General features: G+C 49.1%; 7 protein-coding genes across 7 annotated transcripts; all 7 read left to right on the forward strand.

The window, feature by feature from the left end:
- Window positions 1-330: 330 nt before the first annotated feature.
- ncr1 (sphingolipid transporter NCR1) lies at window positions 331-4,767 on the forward strand. Its single transcript, XM_025680918.1, has 3 exons — window positions 331-863; window positions 927-4,380; window positions 4,442-4,767. Exons 1-3 carry the CDS (start codon window positions 588-590, stop codon window positions 4,543-4,545), a joined length of 3,834 nt encoding a protein of 1,277 aa, XP_025541126.1. The 5' UTR covers window positions 331-587; the 3' UTR covers window positions 4,546-4,767.
- A 537-nt stretch (window positions 4,768-5,304) lies between these two features.
- On the forward strand, window positions 5,305-9,319 carry BO79DRAFT_192738 (putative importin beta-4 subunit). Its single transcript, XM_025680919.1, has 3 exons — window positions 5,305-5,595; window positions 5,660-7,988; window positions 8,204-9,319. Exons 1-3 carry the CDS (start codon window positions 5,550-5,552, stop codon window positions 9,114-9,116), a joined length of 3,288 nt encoding a protein of 1,095 aa, XP_025541127.1. The 5' UTR covers window positions 5,305-5,549; the 3' UTR covers window positions 9,117-9,319.
- A 695-nt stretch (window positions 9,320-10,014) lies between these two features.
- BO79DRAFT_253710 (uncharacterized protein) lies at window positions 10,015-10,332 on the forward strand (the record flags this gene model as incomplete). Its single annotated transcript, XM_025686011.1, has 1 exon — window positions 10,015-10,332. One exon carries the CDS (start codon window positions 10,015-10,017, stop codon window positions 10,330-10,332), a length of 318 nt encoding a protein of 105 aa, XP_025541128.1.
- A 52-nt stretch (window positions 10,333-10,384) lies between these two features.
- On the forward strand, window positions 10,385-10,909 carry BO79DRAFT_253711 (gamma-glutamylcyclotransferase family protein; the record flags this gene model as incomplete). Its single annotated transcript, XM_025686012.1, has 1 exon — window positions 10,385-10,909. One exon carries the CDS (start codon window positions 10,385-10,387, stop codon window positions 10,907-10,909), a length of 525 nt encoding a protein of 174 aa, XP_025541129.1.
- Window positions 10,910-11,528: 619 nt separating this feature from the next.
- BO79DRAFT_227213 (HNH endonuclease signature motif containing protein) lies at window positions 11,529-12,723 on the forward strand (the record flags this gene model as incomplete). Its single annotated transcript, XM_025683864.1, has 4 exons — window positions 11,529-11,802; window positions 11,854-12,011; window positions 12,072-12,347; window positions 12,379-12,723. 4 exons carry the CDS (start codon window positions 11,529-11,531, stop codon window positions 12,721-12,723), a joined length of 1,053 nt encoding a protein of 350 aa, XP_025541130.1.
- Window positions 12,724-13,845: 1,122 nt separating this feature from the next.
- Window positions 13,846-14,477, forward strand: BO79DRAFT_253713 (uncharacterized protein; the record flags this gene model as incomplete). Its single annotated transcript, XM_025686013.1, has 3 exons — window positions 13,846-14,127; window positions 14,195-14,332; window positions 14,385-14,477. 3 exons carry the CDS (start codon window positions 13,846-13,848, stop codon window positions 14,475-14,477), a joined length of 513 nt encoding a protein of 170 aa, XP_025541131.1.
- A 1,366-nt stretch (window positions 14,478-15,843) lies between these two features.
- Window positions 15,844-17,553, forward strand: BO79DRAFT_227214 (uncharacterized protein; the record flags this gene model as incomplete). The annotated part of the gene is made up of 3 exons (XM_025683865.1): window positions 15,844-15,848; window positions 16,633-17,439; window positions 17,496-17,553. The coding sequence occupies 3 exons, from the start codon at window positions 15,844-15,846 to the stop codon at window positions 17,551-17,553; spliced, it is 870 nt and encodes a 289-aa protein (XP_025541132.1).
- Window positions 17,554-17,778: the final 225 nt, after the last annotated feature.

The following is a 17,778-nucleotide window of genomic DNA, read 5'->3' on the forward strand; positions in this document are numbered from 1 at the left end:
ATGGACGGTCCTCCCTTGCTGAGAGGCAGCAGAGAAGACAACTTGGTCAACCTGGCCACGTATCATCATCCGACTTATTTAGTAGTGCGACCATCTTTCGGTCAGGTGAGTGTCGCATGACGAGTATTAGTTGATGGTCTAGTGAGTCTTAAGTCCGATCAAGTCGGCAATATATACTATAGTACACATAAGCACACAACTCTGTGTCAGGGATCATGCAAATTGCTCGGGTTAATTGTAGAATAAGAAAATTAGCTCAGCCGATCAAACCTACTCGTATAAGGTCCGCATTATGCCCTGGTAAACTCTGGTCCGTTTGATAGTCCCTGACAGAGTTCCTGGATGATCGCGGGGAGTGCCTGACGTTAGCGCCCGACAGGTGAGGCCAACCACCGCCGCTTACGTACATCGCCGCTTATCGTCATCCCGGAAGCTCCCTGCCGACCTGCGCCTCCTCTATTTACTTCCTCTCATCTCCAACTCCGACTCATTCATTCCCATCCCTCAACTCTTTCACGCCTTATCTCATCATTGTTGAATGTAATCGATCGTCCCGTTTGCTTCTCTGACCGGCTACGCCCCCAATCATGCGGGGACTCCGCTTAATCCCCTTCATCGCAAGTCTTGGCGTTCTCCCTCAGTCGTGGGCCCGGGACGAACCGAGCTTAGGCTTCACCAACATCCATGAACCTGGTCGCTGTGCGATCCGAGGCCATTGCGGGAAGAAGTCATTCTTCGGTGGAGAGCTTCCTTGTCCGGACAATGGCCTGGCACAGGAGCCCGAAGCAGCGGTGAGAAAGAAGCTGGTAGACCTCTGTGGCAGCAAGTGGGAAGAAGGTCCTGTTTGCTGTCTGGATGAGCAAGTAAGCTCCATGGACGCCCCACATCCTCGGATCATTGGACGCTGCTGACTTGTCGTGCTATAGATCGACGCTCTTTCCAAAAATCTAAAACTCGCCGAAGGTATCATCGCGTCCTGTCCTGCGTGCAAGGATAATTTCTTCAACATCTTCTGCACGTTCACCTGCTCCCCAGACCAGTCCTTGTTCGTCAACGTCACCGATATCGACGAGGCCCGGGGCGGAAAACAACTTGTCACCGAAATTGATAACATTTGGTCGGAAGAGTATCAAAGCGGGTTCTATGACAGCTGCAAGAATGTCAAGAATGGCGCTTCAGGTGGTAAAGCCATCGACTTCATCGGTGGCGGTGCCAAGAACTACACTCAGTTTCTGAAGTTCTTGGGTGACAAAAAGCTCCTAGGGAGCCCATTTCAGATTAACTTCAAGACCGAGCCTGCTGGCCCTGATCCTGAAGGAATGAAGCCACTGCCGATCAAGCCGAAGGCGTGCAACGACGCGGATGAGGCATTCCGTTGTTCTTGCGTTGACTGCCCCGATGTATGCCCGGAGCTACCTGCCTTGGAAACGGACAAGTACTGCCATGTTGGCCTATTGCCTTGTCTGTCGTTTGCTGTCATCCTCATTTACTCGGTCTTCTTACTGGTTATCGTCGCTTTCTCCAGCTACTTCACCTACCGAGAACGCCGCTACCGGAAACCCGAACGCGTCAGACTGTTGCAGGATCCCGCCCCCAGTGACGATGAGGACGAAGGTGATATTGTTCGCGCAGGTGGTTATATTGAGCAACCCAATGGTGTGTATAAGTTGAACTCTGTGCTGGACAGGATATTCAACAGCATTGGTGGTGCCTGTGCTCGATTTCCCGGCATTACAATTGCGTGCAGTATTCTCATGGTCGGTCTGTTGAGTCTTGGTTGGTTCCGATTCGCCGTGGAGACCGACCCAGTTCGTCTCTGGGTCAGTCCAACATCAGCAGCGGCACAAGAAAAGGCCTACTTCGATGCCAATTTTGGACCGTTCTACAGGGCAGAACAAGCGTTTCTCGTTAATGACACATCGTCAGGGGATGGGAGCGTTTTGAGCTATGACACTTTGAGTTGGTGGTTTGATGTGGAGTCTCGTGTGCACCGCATGATCTCTCTTGACAGAGGGTTAATTCTCGATGACATTTGCACTAAGCCAACCGGTGAAGCCTGTGTCATCCAGTCTCTGACGGGCTACTTTGGAGGATCGGTGGCAAACCTAGACCCAGACACGTGGGAAGCTCGACTTAAGCATTGCGCGGATTCACCAGGTGACGTGAGCTGTCTCCCAGACTTCGGACAACCACTAAGGCCAGAAATGATCCTGGGTGGCTATGGAGAATCAAGAGATGTCTTAGACGCCCAAGCCCTGATCACAACTTGGGTTGTGGACAACCACGCGCAGGGGACAGAAGGTGAAGCTAATGCCATTGACTGGGAAAATAGCCTCAGGCGCATCCTGGAAGTGGTACAAGAAGAAGCTAAGGAGCGTGGACTACGTGTCTCGTTCAACACCGAGATCAGCGTTGAGCAAGAGTTGAACAAGTCCACGAACACCGACGCAAAAATCGTGGTCATCAGCTATATCATCATGTTCTTATACGCATCCATGGCTTTGGGTTCGGTCACAGTTACGTGGAAATCCTTGTTTACTAATCCTGCAAACGCATTGGTCCAGTCCAAGTTCACTCTGGGCATCGTCGGTATCCTTATCGTTCTCATGTCGGTTTCAGCGTCAGTTGGGCTGTTTTCTGCAGCTGGCATAAAGGTCACCCTAATCATTGCCGAGGTCATTCCATTCCTCGTTCTGGCAGTGGGTGTAGACAATATTTTCTTGATTGTTCACGAGTTTGAAAGGATCAACGTGAGTCATCCGGATGAAGAGATTGATGAGAGGATCGCCCGTGCTGTGGGCCGAATTGGTCCCAGTATCTTCCTATCTTCACTTACAGAGACTGTCGCTTTCGTCATGGGAGTCTTTGTAGGAATGCCTGCTGTGAGGAATTTTGCCGTTTATGCCGCTGGTGCAGTCTTCATCAACGCAGTCTTGCAAATCACCATGTTCATTTCGGTTCTGGCATTGAACCAGAGACGCGTCGAAAGCCTCCGCGCCGATTGCATCCCGTGCCTGACCGTTCGCAAAGCGCATTCCGGCATGTCTGAAGACCAGCTTCTCGATCACCAGGAGAGCGAAAGCGCTTTGCAGGTCTTTATACGCAAGGTGTATGCATCTTCACTCCTTGCACGTAGGGTCAAAGTCATCGTCGTGATTACCTTTCTTGGCCTCCTGACTGCGGGACTTGCTTTGATCCCAAAGGTGGCTCTTGGACTGGATCAACGCATCGCTCTTCCAAGCGACTCTTATCTCATCCAATACTTCGACGACTTGAACGCTTACTTTGGAAGTGGCCCCCCGGTTTATTTCGTGACACGCAACGTAAATGTCACTCAACGTCACCACCAGCAACAGCTATGCGGACGTTTTACAACATGCGAGGAATTCTCTTTGCCCTTTGTGCTCGAACAGGAGTCGAAGCGGTCCAATGTTTCGTATATCTCAGGATCAACGGCTAGCTGGATAGATGATTTCTTCTACTGGCTTAACCCACAACAAGATTGCTGCAAAGAGGATGGCGAGATCTGTTTCGAAGACAGGACACCTGCCTGGAATATCTCGCTCTACGGCATGCCTGAAGGAGATGAATTTATTCACTACGTGGAGAAGTGGATCGAATCTCCTACCGATGCGTCCTGTCCTCTGGGAGGCAAGGCTCCGTACAGCAATGCCCTTGTTATCGATCAGAAACGCGTCATGACCAACGCCAGCCATTTCCGGACCACACACACCCCCCTGAGGACGCAAGATGACTTCATTAAGTCGTACATTTCGGCTCGTCGTATAGCTGATGGCATCTCTAAGGGGCATGGAATCGATGTATTCCCATATTCCAAAACCTACATTTTCTTCGACCAATATGTCTCCATCATACGGCTCACGGGTACACTACTGGGCTTCGCTGTTGCAATTATCTTCGCATTAACTTCCACGATCCTTGGATCCGTGGCAACTGGCGCTGTAGTCACTACAACCGTTGTCATGATCCTGGTTGACATTATGGGTGCCATGGCCGTAGCTGGCGTGTCGCTTAACGCAGTTTCACTGGTGAATCTGATCATCTGCGTGGGTATCGCAGTAGAGTTTTGCGCACACATTGCTCGCGCGTTCATGTTCCCTTCCCGTGCTATTATGGAGAGGGTGCCGACTAAATTCCGGGGCAAAGACGCGCGGGCGTGGACAGCCTTGGTCAATGTAGGCGGCAGCGTCTTTAGTGGCATCACAGTGACCAAACTCCTGGGAGTATGCGTGTTGGCCTTCACTCGCAGCAAGATTTTTGAGATCTATTACTTCCGAGTGTGGCTGGCTTTGATTATATTTGCTGCCACCCATGCTCTCATCTTCTTGCCAGTAGCACTCAGCTATTTTGGTGGCGAAGGTATGTTTACATTCTACACTTTCTTCTAGTTTGAGACCGCTTACTGACTATCTCCACGCAGGATATGCCGACCCAGGGGCTGATGGCGGCCTTGAAGAGAATCTTGCGTCCAGGGGCTACCGTTCCCTGCTGGGCGACGACGATTACGACTCTGACGAATATTAGACGCTCGTAGCGCCGGAACGCACCGTCTTATACAGCAGTACACGAAATCACGTCTTACGGAACCGTTGATAATTCTACCATCATCAACGGATGCGACCTGAAACTGGATTCGTCAAATGAAGCTGTACACCACATCTATATAGTGTTGAAAGTTATACCAAGATGATCGGGAGTTAGCAGGGTTAAATCGGAGTTTGGTCAATGCAACTTGGTTACTCGGTGTACACTGGATAGTAGGAGTAGTATCCACACGCGTAGGACATACTCGGATAAACAACCATGGGGGGGCTTCTTGCTGGGACGCGTGATCTATTGTGAGGGTTGTACCGAATACCCCGGACTTACTATTGTTCCGCCTGTGTAACAGAGAAAAGCAGGCGCGGCAATCCCGCCCTTTTGGTAATTATGAGGTCGGCGTTGCATACGCAGACGCGAACTCTTGTTGTGGTTTACATATGCACGCAGTGAATGATTCCTGAACCGTTGCAGGCCACAAATGAAAAAATTCAATAATACAATAATAAAGTCAAAAAAGGACCGAGTGGATACAAACGGTGGCCGATCTCAGTTGGGCACCGAGTCAGAGCAGTATGGTATGTTACCAGTCGTGTGAATCGGCCCCTGATTGGCATCCCGAGCAAGCCAGAATTACCGCTAAACCACAGTAGGCAAAATGAGTATCTCCGTAAAACAGCCCACCCGAACATAATTTTTTTTCGGTTCCCTTTTTCTTCCCCTCCATTCGCTTTTTTTCTTCTCCTTCTTCTCTCTCCTTTTCTCACTCCTCCCCCTCTTCCTCTTCTCACACCTTTCTTTTCCTTTGTGTTTATCTCTTTCTTGTTCTATATTTGTGTTTTTTTGATACCCTGTGGGCTGTCTGTTTGTGTGCAGTCAGCTCATTCACTCCTAGGACCTTCTGAAACGAAGGTGCTGGTCTTGTCTTGCACAAGGCTATTCTTTTGAGAAAATTATTGCAGAGGAAAAGTAAAGTTGCTCAGTCCATCATGGATCAACAACGCTTTTTGCAGCAGCTTCAGATCGTCCTGAACCGTGAGTATTGCACCCTGCCTTTGGATCATCTTGCGAAGAAGGCATTGCTGACTCTTTATTTCAGCTTCCCAGGGCAATGTAAAGGAAGCGACGGGCGTTCTCCAGCGCGAGTTCTACAAGAGCCCCGAATCTCTCGTTTTCCTCATCCAAATCGCCACCGGCCATGAGGATCCGAACCTGAGGCAGCTGGCGGCCGTCGAAAGTCGGACGCTGGTTGTCAAGCACTGGGTTTCCGTTCAGGCAAGCCAGAAGCCCCAGATCCGTGAACAGCTTCTGCGTGCTGCTGTTGGCGAGAGCTCTTCTCTCGTCCGCCATTCGGTTGCTCGTGTCATCTCTGCCATTGCTAAGATCGACCTGAACGATGGCGAGTGGGCTGATCTGCCCAACTTCTTGCTCCAGGCCGCTAGCACCGGTAACAAGGAAGAGCGTGCCGTGAGCATCTACATTCTGCTCACCATTCTGGAGACTCTGGGCGATGCCTTTGAGGAGAAGTTTGATGAGCTCTTCCAGCTTTTCAGCAAGACCATCAGTGATCCCGAGAGCGAGGAGGTGCGCATGAACACCCTCATGGCCTTGAGCAAGCTCGCCATGTACCTCGACTCGGAGGAGAGCGTCGAGCCTGTGAAGGCTTTCCAGAACCTGATCCCCTCTATGGTTGCCGTCCTTAAGGATGTTATCACTCGTGAGCAGGACGATGGCATCATGCAGGGTTTCGAGGTCTTCCAGACTCTTCTGGGCTGTGACCCCGCTCTGTTGACCGTCCACCTCAAGGACCTCGTTATTTTCATGAATGAGCTGGCCGGCAACGTGGAGCAGGAGGAGGATGTCCGTACCCAGGCCATCAGCTTCCTCATGCAGTGCGTCCAGTACCGCAAGCTCAAGATTCAGGGTATGCGCATCGGTGAGCAGTTGACCCGCACGGCGCTGCAGGTCGTCACTGAGCTCGGAGATGCTTCCCCTGCCGATGATGACATTACTCCTGCTCGTTCTGCTCTTGGTCTCCTTGACATCCTCGCACAGAGCCTGCCTCCCAGCCAGGTTGTTGTGCCTCTGCTTCAGACCCTGGGACAGTACTTCAACAACGGTAACCCCGACTACCGCCGCGCTGGTATCATGGCTCTGGGCATGTGTGTCGAGGGTGCTCCCGACTTCATCAGCACTCAGATGCAGGAGATCTTCCCCATGGTCCTGCAGCTGCTGGCTGACCCCGAGCCCAAGGTTCGCCAGGCCTCTCTGCACGCCGTCGCTCGTTTGGCCGACGACCTGGCCGAGGACCTCAGCCAGGAGCATGAGAGACTCATGCCCCTCCTCTTCAAGAACTTGGCCAGCGCCATGCAGGAGTACAAGGGTGAGGAGGATGGTCCTACCGTTGACATCATGAAGGCCGGTATCAGTGCGATTGACGCCGTTGTCGATGGTCTCGATGAGAAGGACGTTGCCCCTTACCAGGGTGAACTGGTCCCGATCCTTCACAACCTGTTCAAGCACCCCGACTTCCGTATCAAGGGCTTGGCTGCTGGAGCTCTGGGATCTCTCGCCTCCTCCGCTGGTGACTCTTTCCTCCCCTTCTTCGATGACTCCATGCACCTCCTCCAGGAGTTCGCTACCGTCAAGGACAGCGAGGAAGAGCTCGACCTTCGTGCCAGTGTCACTGACGCCATGGGTGAGATGGCCGCTGCTGCCGGTCCTGAGCGCTACCAGCCTTATGTTGAGCCCCTCATGCGTGCTACTGAGGAAGCTCTTCACCTTGGTCACTCCCGTCTCAAGGAGAGCACCTACATCTTCTGGGGTGCCATGTCCAAGGTTTACGTTGAGCACTTCTCTCCCTTCCTTGATGGAGTCGTCAAGGGTCTTTTTGCTTGCATCGAGCAGGATGAGACTGATCTCGATGTCTCGCTTGGTGCTGCTGCCAAGGATCTCATCGGTCAGGAAGTGACCATTGGTGGCCGCAAGGTCCGTGTTGCCGATGCCGATGATGATGATGACGAGCCCACCGGAGAGGATGGTGATATCGAGGATGTTGATGTTGACGATGAGGACGCTTGGGATGACATCACTGCCACCACCCCTCTGTCCTTGGAGAAGGAAATCGCCGTCGAGGTGATCGGTGATCTCGTCACTCACACCAAGTCTGCCTACCTTCCCTACTTTGAGAAGACCATTGAGATGGTTCTTCCCTTGGCTGAGCACCCCTACGAGGGTGTCCGCAAGAGCACCATCAGCACCCTGCACCGCTCCTACGCCATGCTGTACTGCATTGCTGAGGAGAGTGGCCAGATGGCTAAGTGGCAGCCTGGTCTGCCCCTTCAGGTCCAGCCTGCCAAGGAAGTCCAGAAGTTTGGTGAGATTCTCATGACTGCCACTGTCAAGATGTGGACTGAGGAAGACGATCGGTATGTATCCCAAATTTTCTTCCTTCGATGCCTTTACATGCCCGCCCTCGGGCTATCTTAAATGATGATCACCACGTTTACCCAGCTCACTCCGACACGCAAAAGTCGTGCATGATGTGAAACACGTTTACTCACAACCTTCTGAAATTTATCTACACATTTGTTCTGCTGTATGATTTCATCGTGGTTATAAAAGCTAACCAGAAGAAAACTAGTGCTACCGTCGCCGACATCAACCGCAACATGGCCGAGAACCTGCGTTACTGCGGTCCCTCCTTGATCTCGAACGAGACCACCCTCCACAACGTGATCACCATGATCACTGACATCATCACCAAGAAGCACCCTTGCCAGCTCGAGTTCGGTCCTGAGGAGGAGACCCTCGAAGCCGGTGAGGAGACTTCTGAATTCGACTGGGTTGTTGTTGACACTGGTCTTGATGTTGTCTCTGGTATGGCTGCTGCTCTTGGCGCCAGCTTTGCCGAGCTGTGGAAGGTCTTCGAGAAGACTGTCATGCGCTATGCTGGCAGCACCGAGGCTCTTGAGCGCGCCACTGCTGTCGGTGTCATTGCCGAGTGCATCAACGGCATGGGTTCCGCTGTCACCCCCTACACCGCTAGCTTCCTGAAGCTCCTTGTCCACCGCCTTGGTGATGAGGATACTCAGACTCGCTCGAACGCTGCCTACGCCGTTGGCCGTCTCGTCGAGCACTCCGAGGCCAAGGACCAGATCGTCAAGGAGTTCCCCACCATTCTGTCTCGTCTGGAGCAGTGCCTTCACATGAATGTCTCCCGTCTTCAGGACAATGCCACTGGCTGCCTGAGCCGCATGATCCTCCGCCACCGCGAGAACGTTCCCATCAAGGATGTCCTTCCTGTCCTTCTCACCATCCTTCCCCTCAAGAACGACTACGAGGAGAACGATCCCTTGTACCACATGATCTGCCAGCTTTACAAGTGGGAGGACCCCACTGTCCGTGAGCTCACTCCTCAGCTCGTCCCCATCTTCCAGGCTGTTCTCAGCGATGAGGACCAGCTGGAGGAGGAGCGTCGGGCCGAGCTCGTTGAGCTTGTCAAGTGGCTGAACCAGATGCAGCCTGGTGCTGCCCCTTGGGCTGACCAGCTGTAAAGGCAATGAAAAAACAAAGGATGGATGACGACAGTTTGATGACCAAATACTACTTAATGGATAGATCGGGTCTCTCTACGAGGACTCTTATGGACGACGTTAGAAGATACCCCTGGGGAGCCAATGAGCGATGAACCCACACCTTATAGAATATGGCTGGACATGCTATGAATTATGAACAAAAGTGGTGTATATATTTTATGAGTTAAATCGAATTCCGATTCGTATGTTCATCTCGCCTCTGTAATATCGCCTTCGTAGTGTCTTTGTGTGATAAAAAGACTACCTCACTTCCGGTGGCGTATTCGAGTCTATTCCCCTGATACGCTATGTGCTATGTCTTATGCTCCACGATGCTGGTTGGTGTTATCCTTTTCAAATTGTCCTAGATTTCTCAGAAGAGCCAAACATCGAGCTCCCTTCCACGGCCTTATTGCTTTTCTTCCCATTTGAAGTCAAGTACTGGCCTCTGTGCGATGTAAATGATCTTTAGAATAGTAGGTCATACAACTCCTGGTTCCTCTTTGTGAGAGCCTCGATATATATTGGTGGTAATGGGGAGTTGGCCACACGCATCTCGCATTTTATTTCCGCATAGTAGATGCGCCTCATGTTCATGACAAAGCCCTATCACTGCCTACAATAAAGAACGATGCATTTATTTTCCATGACTGTCTAGGTATTCATGACGCCTCTCGCATGACCTACCCAATCCTGTCGACGTCATGTACACATATCGCTCACACTTGAAGCCATATCATTACGTAGAGATGTCCATATAGCTACTCCAGCTATGGATGATAGTGTGAGTCAACCGAGTAATACTTTTCTTTTCAACGCAACTATTCTCACCATCATTTAACACTTCCTATTTGTTATACCCCTAGAAGGCAAGAAAATGTCCACTAGTTTTATATCATTCCCACCCATACAACTATCCATCCAAGACTCTCAAAAACCCACAAGAACGAAAGATTCAACAATTGACCTCCTCGCCGAGCTCGAAATCCTAGCTGTTACAATTAACAACGAAGACAACGACATCATCCTCGAAACTGCCTCTACCAACCAGTACTACAAACACACAACCCATCCCCTCACAATCCTCCACCCTAGGGACAAGAACTCAACCTTCCTCGTCAAGCTCGAAGGACTTTTAAGCACCCCATCTCAAGTCCTAAGGGCTATCCAAGTCTCCCACAATCCCCATACTTAAAGAAGGAGTAGGCGAAACCTCCACTGCCAATTTCTGCCTCATCACCGGCACTATGAAGCTCAATATTGTCTCCGCTCTCGCAGGGAGTACATTCTCCGCAACATTTGTTCGAATCAACATCTCCCCGAAAGATCTCTCCGCACATAGCATCGCCCCAACCCTGGGTAGTGAGATCGACCCTACCCTTCCGCAGAATCGGGCTACTGGTGCGGATGAGGTGTTTCTTCCGAAGCAGGGCCAGTACCCCGTGTGGTATTTCTTTTATGGGGATTTGACTGTGCCGGAAATTCTAACTGAAAGGCTGGGGTTGGATGAAATGCCTGTGTATCGAAAAGCAGTGGTCAAGGGAGGGATTTTGAGGACCTGGGGAGGGGGCAAGTATAAGGCTTTGGTCGATGGAGATGCGTCGGCGAGGGTGGAAGGTTGGGCGTATGAGGTAAGGTCTGCGGAGGATGAGGAGATGTTGAGGTATTATGAGACGGATTTCTATGAGGTGGTGAGGTGTGATATCTGTATGGTGGATGTTGGAGAGGTGGTTAAGGGGTTGGTTTTTAGGTTTGTTGGGGATGTTAATTAGGATTTGCTTGGGTTTTTGGTTACTTGTATTTTTTCTCTCTCGAAGTAAATATTACCACCACTACTACTCTCCTTCTACTCGACTGATTGAAAATCTTGTTACTTGTATTCTTGGGGTATGATTTCTCCACGTGTTTGTGACGGATTCGACCCTGCCTACTTGCCTGTCTAGGTATGCGGTGTTGGAAGGTTTGATATGACCAAGCAGGGAAGGAATCCCTTAGTGTTAACAAGAACGATAAACAGCGCCCATGTGTCTAGCCCGTCCTACATATCACGCTGAGGTCACGATGTCACTATTAGAGGCTCATTACTTGTCCTATCGGGTACAATTTACACATAATCACATCATTGTGACTGTCGACTGCCTAGAGAATACTTCCCTCTAGCGCACAATCGTTCGCTTCCATCCGACTTCTCATTCCGCAGTTATCTTCTATCAGCTTTGTGAGAAGATTCGGAGCCAAGTACTTCGTCATAGTCTCCACCATCTCTGCTGTACGTGGCACTGTCTACATTCTTTCTCCGTCCCTTGATTCTCTTCTTCGGATATTGAAAATTCAGATTGTCTTGTCACCCTGGAAGGACATCTTACGTTTGACCAAGCCGAGACGGCTACAATGGCCTCTGCAGACAGTTCCAGTCAACGTAAAGCAGCTATTCCAAGCCCTGCGCGCGAGCTTTTTGAACCAAAGCGGCATGGCCTGATCGCACAGCTGGTATGTGCTGCAAAGCTTACCAAGCTTGATTCAATCACCTGGGCTTGTTTGTGGTTTGCGGATTTCTCGAAATTAGAAAGTCTCGTGCCATCCTGTGAAAGGAATTCACCGTACGGTTATATAGTGCACCGTGATCTCTCGAAGAGTGAGGATAAAACACAAGTAATTGATGCCTGTCAGTGGGTTGTGATATAATGCAAACAGACTCAGGCTAATACACTATCAGGGGCGGTTTCACGGCCCAAAGAAGAATTGGAAAAGGCCTATGAAGACGAAGAATCAGATACCGAGGGGCCTCCGATCAAGAAGCGTCGGTTGACTCTGAAGACAGAAGAGAGTCCCAGTTCTGCAGACGAAGCAGCCACTCATTTAGCCAATAAACTAGTAAGGAAACTTCACATGTGATTTGACTCGCTCGATTTCCAACTAACTTTTCCCATCAAGTGCACCGAGCGAGATAATGCCACTTGTGTGGTCACCGGCTGCCGTGATCCGGTCGAAATCGCACATATCCTCCCCAACGGTCTTGCAAGAAAGGAGACTCAAGCTATCCGGGAATTTTGGGTTCCTCTGCACCGTTTCTGGAGCCAAGAGAGGGTCATGGCATGGATGAATCAGGCTGCAGGCCCAGAAGGGACAGAGACCTGCTCCAACTTTCTGTGCATGACGGATATGGCCCATAAACTATGGAAAACAGCACGCTTTGCCTTGGAAACCGCTGTCCTTGAGTGAGGATCGGAGGTCGCTTCAGGTGCAATTCTACTGGCTCCCGGTTTATAACTACCGTTCGAGGATTCCAGCAACCGAAGTCCCCCGTCGTATGTCTCGCAAGCTCTCCGGAACAACCGTTGATGGAAAAGAAACCATGCTGTTTAATATTGCCACAAATAAGAAACTATGCTCCGGAGATATTCTTACCTTCAAAACAAACGACCCTAACAGTCACCCCCTTCCATCCATGGAGTTGCTAGACATGCAGTGGGTCCTAAATCGAGTTCTTGCCCTCAGTGGTGCCACTTACGCCACAGACGAAGAGCTTTATCCCGATTTCTCGTCGAATGAGGGCTCATTTTGGGATAGCGAGGAAGGTTTCTGAGATGCACAAGTGGAAGACTCAGGGGGCGAGACTGCGGGAAAGAATAGGTAGTCATCCCAACTAGCCCATCACATTATTGTTGCTGAACACTAGAAGCAGACGCAGAAAATACCTGCCTCAACAGTATAATCAGAAGCAGCACCGATATTCCTACCTTCATTAGTAGCTAGCACATAATGACTTCCCTGCGAATTCTAGCCAGGTGGATGTCTGCCCCGTCTACCTTCTCTCCTAAGTAGATTCTACAATTCAGATGATATGCTAAAGAGTAGAAATGGTATTTTTCTTTTGCTGGAAGAGGCTCTGCCGACAATATCTACCGGCAAATACCGCAACGGCTACGTGAACAAGGGGATATTTGCCAAATAAGCGGATCTTGCCGTCCGGATTAATGAGAGGGGTAGCCGCAGTAACCCTATAAAGTCCTTCCAGTCTGCTACAGCTAAGGTGGCTACTTAGACAAGCAACTGCTTGACAAATAAATCCTCTCCTTTGTATCCGCCACATTAATTAAGAGAGATGAATAATAAGATTGGCATAACCTGCTGTAAATTCCCCCCAGATGTCAGCAGTCAAAACCTTCACTGCAGATTTCACTAATCACCTCCCATCACTCTACCATGGTTGAATATTGCCCCCTTCAATCTGTGCTTCTTCCCTGAGTGCATGGTATACCTTCAAAGGGCTTTGGAAGTCACAGTTTCGATTCACCGTTCTACATTCGATTTTTCCTATAAATTGCTCCAACTCTTCCTCTCGGAGCAACCAATCTCTTTCCTACAATCCCGCCAGACAGCTACAAGCCTACCTTCATACTATTTCTTCTATACAGCCATCATCAGTTTTCTTATTTTTCATTGGATTTCCACATATACCATGGGACTTATTAATTTACCTAAAATGGACTGAAAATACTTTATGAAGATGAAAACTACGGCCAATATGTACAGAGGAAAAATAAAGCGTCCTTTCTCCCAAAAAATCGACCCGGAGGCACTCGATGCTACACTAGGTAAAAGAAGAAGGGAAAAAGAAGAATATTTGCTCATCTTGAATCTAGCCAGGTACATAGCCGTCTCTGTTACCCTCTATCGCGTGTGCCAAATTGACTAGATCAAGCAGATGTTCACTGGCACAGCGCAGGCCTTAATCAATGGGATACTGGAGATCAGCGGTGGCCCCCATACGAACGTCAAGTTCAAGACTGTGTCCTCGCTTCCGATGATCCCGACGTCCCAGTTGCTGTCGGACAGCCAATCCCGACCCATCAATACTTATACAGCCGCTTCGAGATCGTCCTCCGCGAAAATTGTGGCCATGAACCAAATCCAGAGAATACTTCTTATGGAATGGGATGGTCCTCCTACTAGAGCAGCCACAACTGTCTATCGACTTCAGTTGGCCGTCTTCGAGTGCAAGAGAAGGTTCATAATCACAAACTGACCGCTATCTACTGCTCTGACGCGTACAGAGCTGCTTGAATAACCACCCAGCTCTTACACTCTACCGAGCACCAAAATACATCAAGCAATCAGGAAATAAAGATATCAAAGCCCCTGCAGCTTCCTTGTCCCTCACTTATAGGAAATACAACTCTCAAGCTAAGCTTGTGAGTGACCCGATTTGGCCAGATGATCTAAAATCAATCTAATATGTATTAGGGGCTGTGCGCGCTAGAAGCCCTACACGACCTGACAAAGACTCGACTGGGTCGTGTAACAGGTCATGATGGACCAGCACCCTCATCGATATAAGGCTAAAACCTTTTCTCTGATACTGGTGGCCCCGTGAAGGTTCCACCCAGTTCTAAGCGCCTTGGAAAGACCAAGTGGGGTGTTGTACCACACTTTTCAGGTACAAACAATGCCTTTCTCAGTATTATCATTGCAGGACTTGGTGTCGCACTTCTTGCTCTGTCTTCGGTTCTAAAGCATCTGTGCCTGAGCCAAATATGCAGCTTACACAAATAAAGGCCTATGATACAATGCTATCATCTTCCGAAACAGTACTCTGTTGATGTATAGCACTATGTACAATATAGCCTCCTAGATGGACGGGTGGCGGCTATACAGCTTCGAAAATCAGTGATGCAGTTATCGATGCATCCAAGTTCGCTTTTACGGCTTTGATAAAGTCCTCAAGGGATATATCAGCCAAAGAGATTAGCCGGGTACAATGGTTCTGCCAAACTTTGACCCGAAGCTGAAGGCTTACTGATCCTGAACTCATCAGATAGTACACCTGAGAATACTGTGCTCCCTGGGATTAGGGGGAAAAGTAAATACTACTTATACTAGTAATTAGCAACATGTTCCAGTTTTACTCAGTACAGGATCTGGTTTGGAACAATGTTCCAAGCATACTTCTTCTATCTCTAGAAACTTGGGGGTTTGTTTGAGATACCCATAAGGGCAGTAGAGTGTCCAGCTGGAAAGATCACGAACTTGACGTCAATAATCATGCAAAAGATGCAAGAAGCGGCGGAGATTGGAATTCTCCAAGCCACTGCGGGTCATTGCTTGCCTAAAAGTAAATATGCTTATCGAGACAACCTCGGGTTTATGTCCTACCCCAAGACATGGTATAAATGATGTCGGAATATCTTCCTGGCTTTTCGAAGATGAAGAGCACCTATTGAGTTAAAAAGATTTATGAAGTCAATAATGACTCTGAAAAGGTATAGGTGTCTATGTGGACAAGGATTCTGAGTCAGGAAATATACGGTTGCAGACCAGATTCTCTTAGGGATCTGCTCAAAAGATACCATTAGCTTTGATAATTCGGAAGGCACACTTTGGTGTTCATCTGAAGACATGCATTTAACAAGGAGAGCTCTAACAAGGCTCGGGCACCAAGGACTACGTTTTATTGGTAGACGGGAAATCCCTGTCGATAATACAAGCTGTACTTGCAAATCAGCTCGGACAAGCTGACTTCATATTGAGCATTGAGTAACCTCCCTACCAGCTTGGAAGCGTCACACCGTCTCGGAGTAAAGCCAACAAAGTGACGAGCTGACATGGGGGGTTTCCCGACCAAGATGGATCCTCTTTCCAGCCGTCAATTTTTCTTTCATCTTGTACCTTTGTGGTCAATTTGGCATCTCATCCGGGGTCTGCCATGAGGTAAGAGCCATCTACATAGAACGTAACAGGAAGAAAAGTTGAGAGCCAAGATCAGGCTTAGCCTCGTACTATCAGTGATGCGAGTAAAGTCGCTATTATCGGGGATCTAACGGAGGTAAGACTGGGTTCATTCTATAATGACTTCATAAAGAGAATTGATATCTGGAATTTTCCTTGATTCTTTAGCACTGTCCCACGTCCAATGTTGTTGTGTGATCGCCTTTGTGATTGTGTCGCTACCTTGAGCTACCCTGGATTTCCATATCTTGGAAGGGCTTGGGGGTTTCTGGAACATGCCTTTGTAGAATTGCATGATCGCAGATAGTATGTTGGTCGTCTGGATCCCGCTAGATCTACTATATAAGGGCCCACCCTCATGGTTGAGTTTGCCATAGTACTAACTACTACTATACTACTATTCCCAGCGCCGCTTGAGCATCTCAAATTTTACATTTTTTTTAGATCCTTGCCTTTTCTAAGTCAGATCTAGCTGAGCATATGACCCTACCTGTGCTGTGTTACTCTGGTCGGCTTGGCTTTTAAATAGTGACTAGTTCACATTGTGACTTGGAGCATTCTCCCCCACTGTGTCGCCTGCCTCATATACTTTGTCTTTCATACGTTTCCAGCCACGAAGCTATTCAACCTTTCATTCCCGCATGGTCGTTCAGGCATCCATGGAAATGGGGTCGTCCATCACCTACACTGACTTCCAAGCCACGCTCCGGGCTGTTGTGGAGCAGAGAAGCCAGCAGTATCAGAACATCTATTCGATTGCTGTGAGATGGGAGCTGGATGATACAAATGCCGAACTAGATACCGCGCACTTTCAAAGCATGCTGAAGAATTTCGATACTGATCCAGCTGAGGTCCTGGTTCTTGGTTCTGACGATGATTACCCTGTATACACCTTATCAAGAGCCTGGCTCAATTTTACAGCGAAAGCGAGACTCAACAACGAACGCAACTTGATAATATTTCATTATGCAGGCCACGGAACAACCAAGAATGGGTCTTTCAACATTGCGGAAAACATGAGCGAAGAATCAAAGACCGCCAACTTCGAAAGGGCTATCCTTGCAGACGTCAAGGACCCGAAGGGGTTCTCGGATATTATTGATATCCTGTTCATCCTTGATTGCTGCTATGCTCATTACACAACCCGAGCACCAAAGACTACTCGCAACGTTATTGAGATTCTTGCAGCAACAAGCTCCCAGACAGTCACAGCAAGATCCGCACCAAATAACACTTTTACTGCGAAACTGGCTAACGAGATTGCTCGAAGGAAGAAAGCGCACCATGAAAGTGTGGAGTTTACCAGCGTGTTTCAAAGCCTTCTCACCCGATCATCGACTATAGTGAGACCCACGCATGCCTTGCTCGTTGGTGCAGCTTCAGTTAACATACCACTCAACGGACATAGAACAGTAGACCCGCGAACTATTCCCGCGGATTACAACGCTCTTTTTGCCGTTAATATCTCAAGAGATATCACAAAAGAAGAGCTAAAAGAGCTCAGCACATGGATGCGGAAACTGCCATCGTTCGCGGGATTGAAGATAGAGAATATCTATCACACTCAATCTATGTGCTTGATTATGCGTGCTTCATTTTCAGTCTACACCAAGTTACACAATATGCAAGGATACAATCTAATTGCGGAAAATCCTGGTCCGGCGCTAACTCATCTCTTGCAACCTGAGCTGTCTGAAGAACCTGCTTCTCCTCCTTCTCAGCGGTCCATGATGTCTGAAAGGCGCTAGGTTTGTCCATGAGATACACCCGCGCTCTGGTTTTATATTTCTTATTTTAGTGAAATGGGGTTCCAAGAATGTCCAAGAACCTATGGGAGCGAATGATTATACGATCAGAAACGACAAGTATTGATCAAATATAGCATTGATTTCTTGAATTTACAGTCTGCTTG

This window comes from Aspergillus costaricaensis, assembly GCF_003184835.1.
Source record: "Aspergillus costaricaensis CBS 115574 unplaced genomic scaffold BO79scaffold_11, whole genome shotgun sequence".
Lineage (NCBI taxonomy): Eukaryota > Fungi > Ascomycota > Eurotiomycetes > Eurotiales > Aspergillaceae > Aspergillus > Aspergillus costaricensis.

Coding starts and splice junctions, on each gene's coding strand:
- ncr1 (XM_025680918.1), top strand. CDS start 588: ATGCGGGGACTCCGCTTAATCCCCTTCATCGCAAGTCTTGGCGTTCTC. Junction 864..926: donor TTTGCTGTCTGGATGAGCAA/GTAAGCTCCATG, acceptor GTCGTGCTATAG/ATCGACGCTCTTTCCAAAAA. Junction 4,381..4,441: donor CAGCTATTTTGGTGGCGAAG/GTATGTTTACAT, acceptor ATCTCCACGCAG/GATATGCCGACCCAGGGGCT.
- BO79DRAFT_192738 (XM_025680919.1), top strand. CDS start 5,550: ATGGATCAACAACGCTTTTTGCAGCAGCTTCAGATCGTCCTGAACC. Junction 5,596..5,659: donor GCTTCAGATCGTCCTGAACC/GTGAGTATTGCA, acceptor TCTTTATTTCAG/CTTCCCAGGGCAATGTAAAG. Junction 7,989..8,203: donor TGGACTGAGGAAGACGATCG/GTATGTATCCCA, acceptor GAAGAAAACTAG/TGCTACCGTCGCCGACATCA.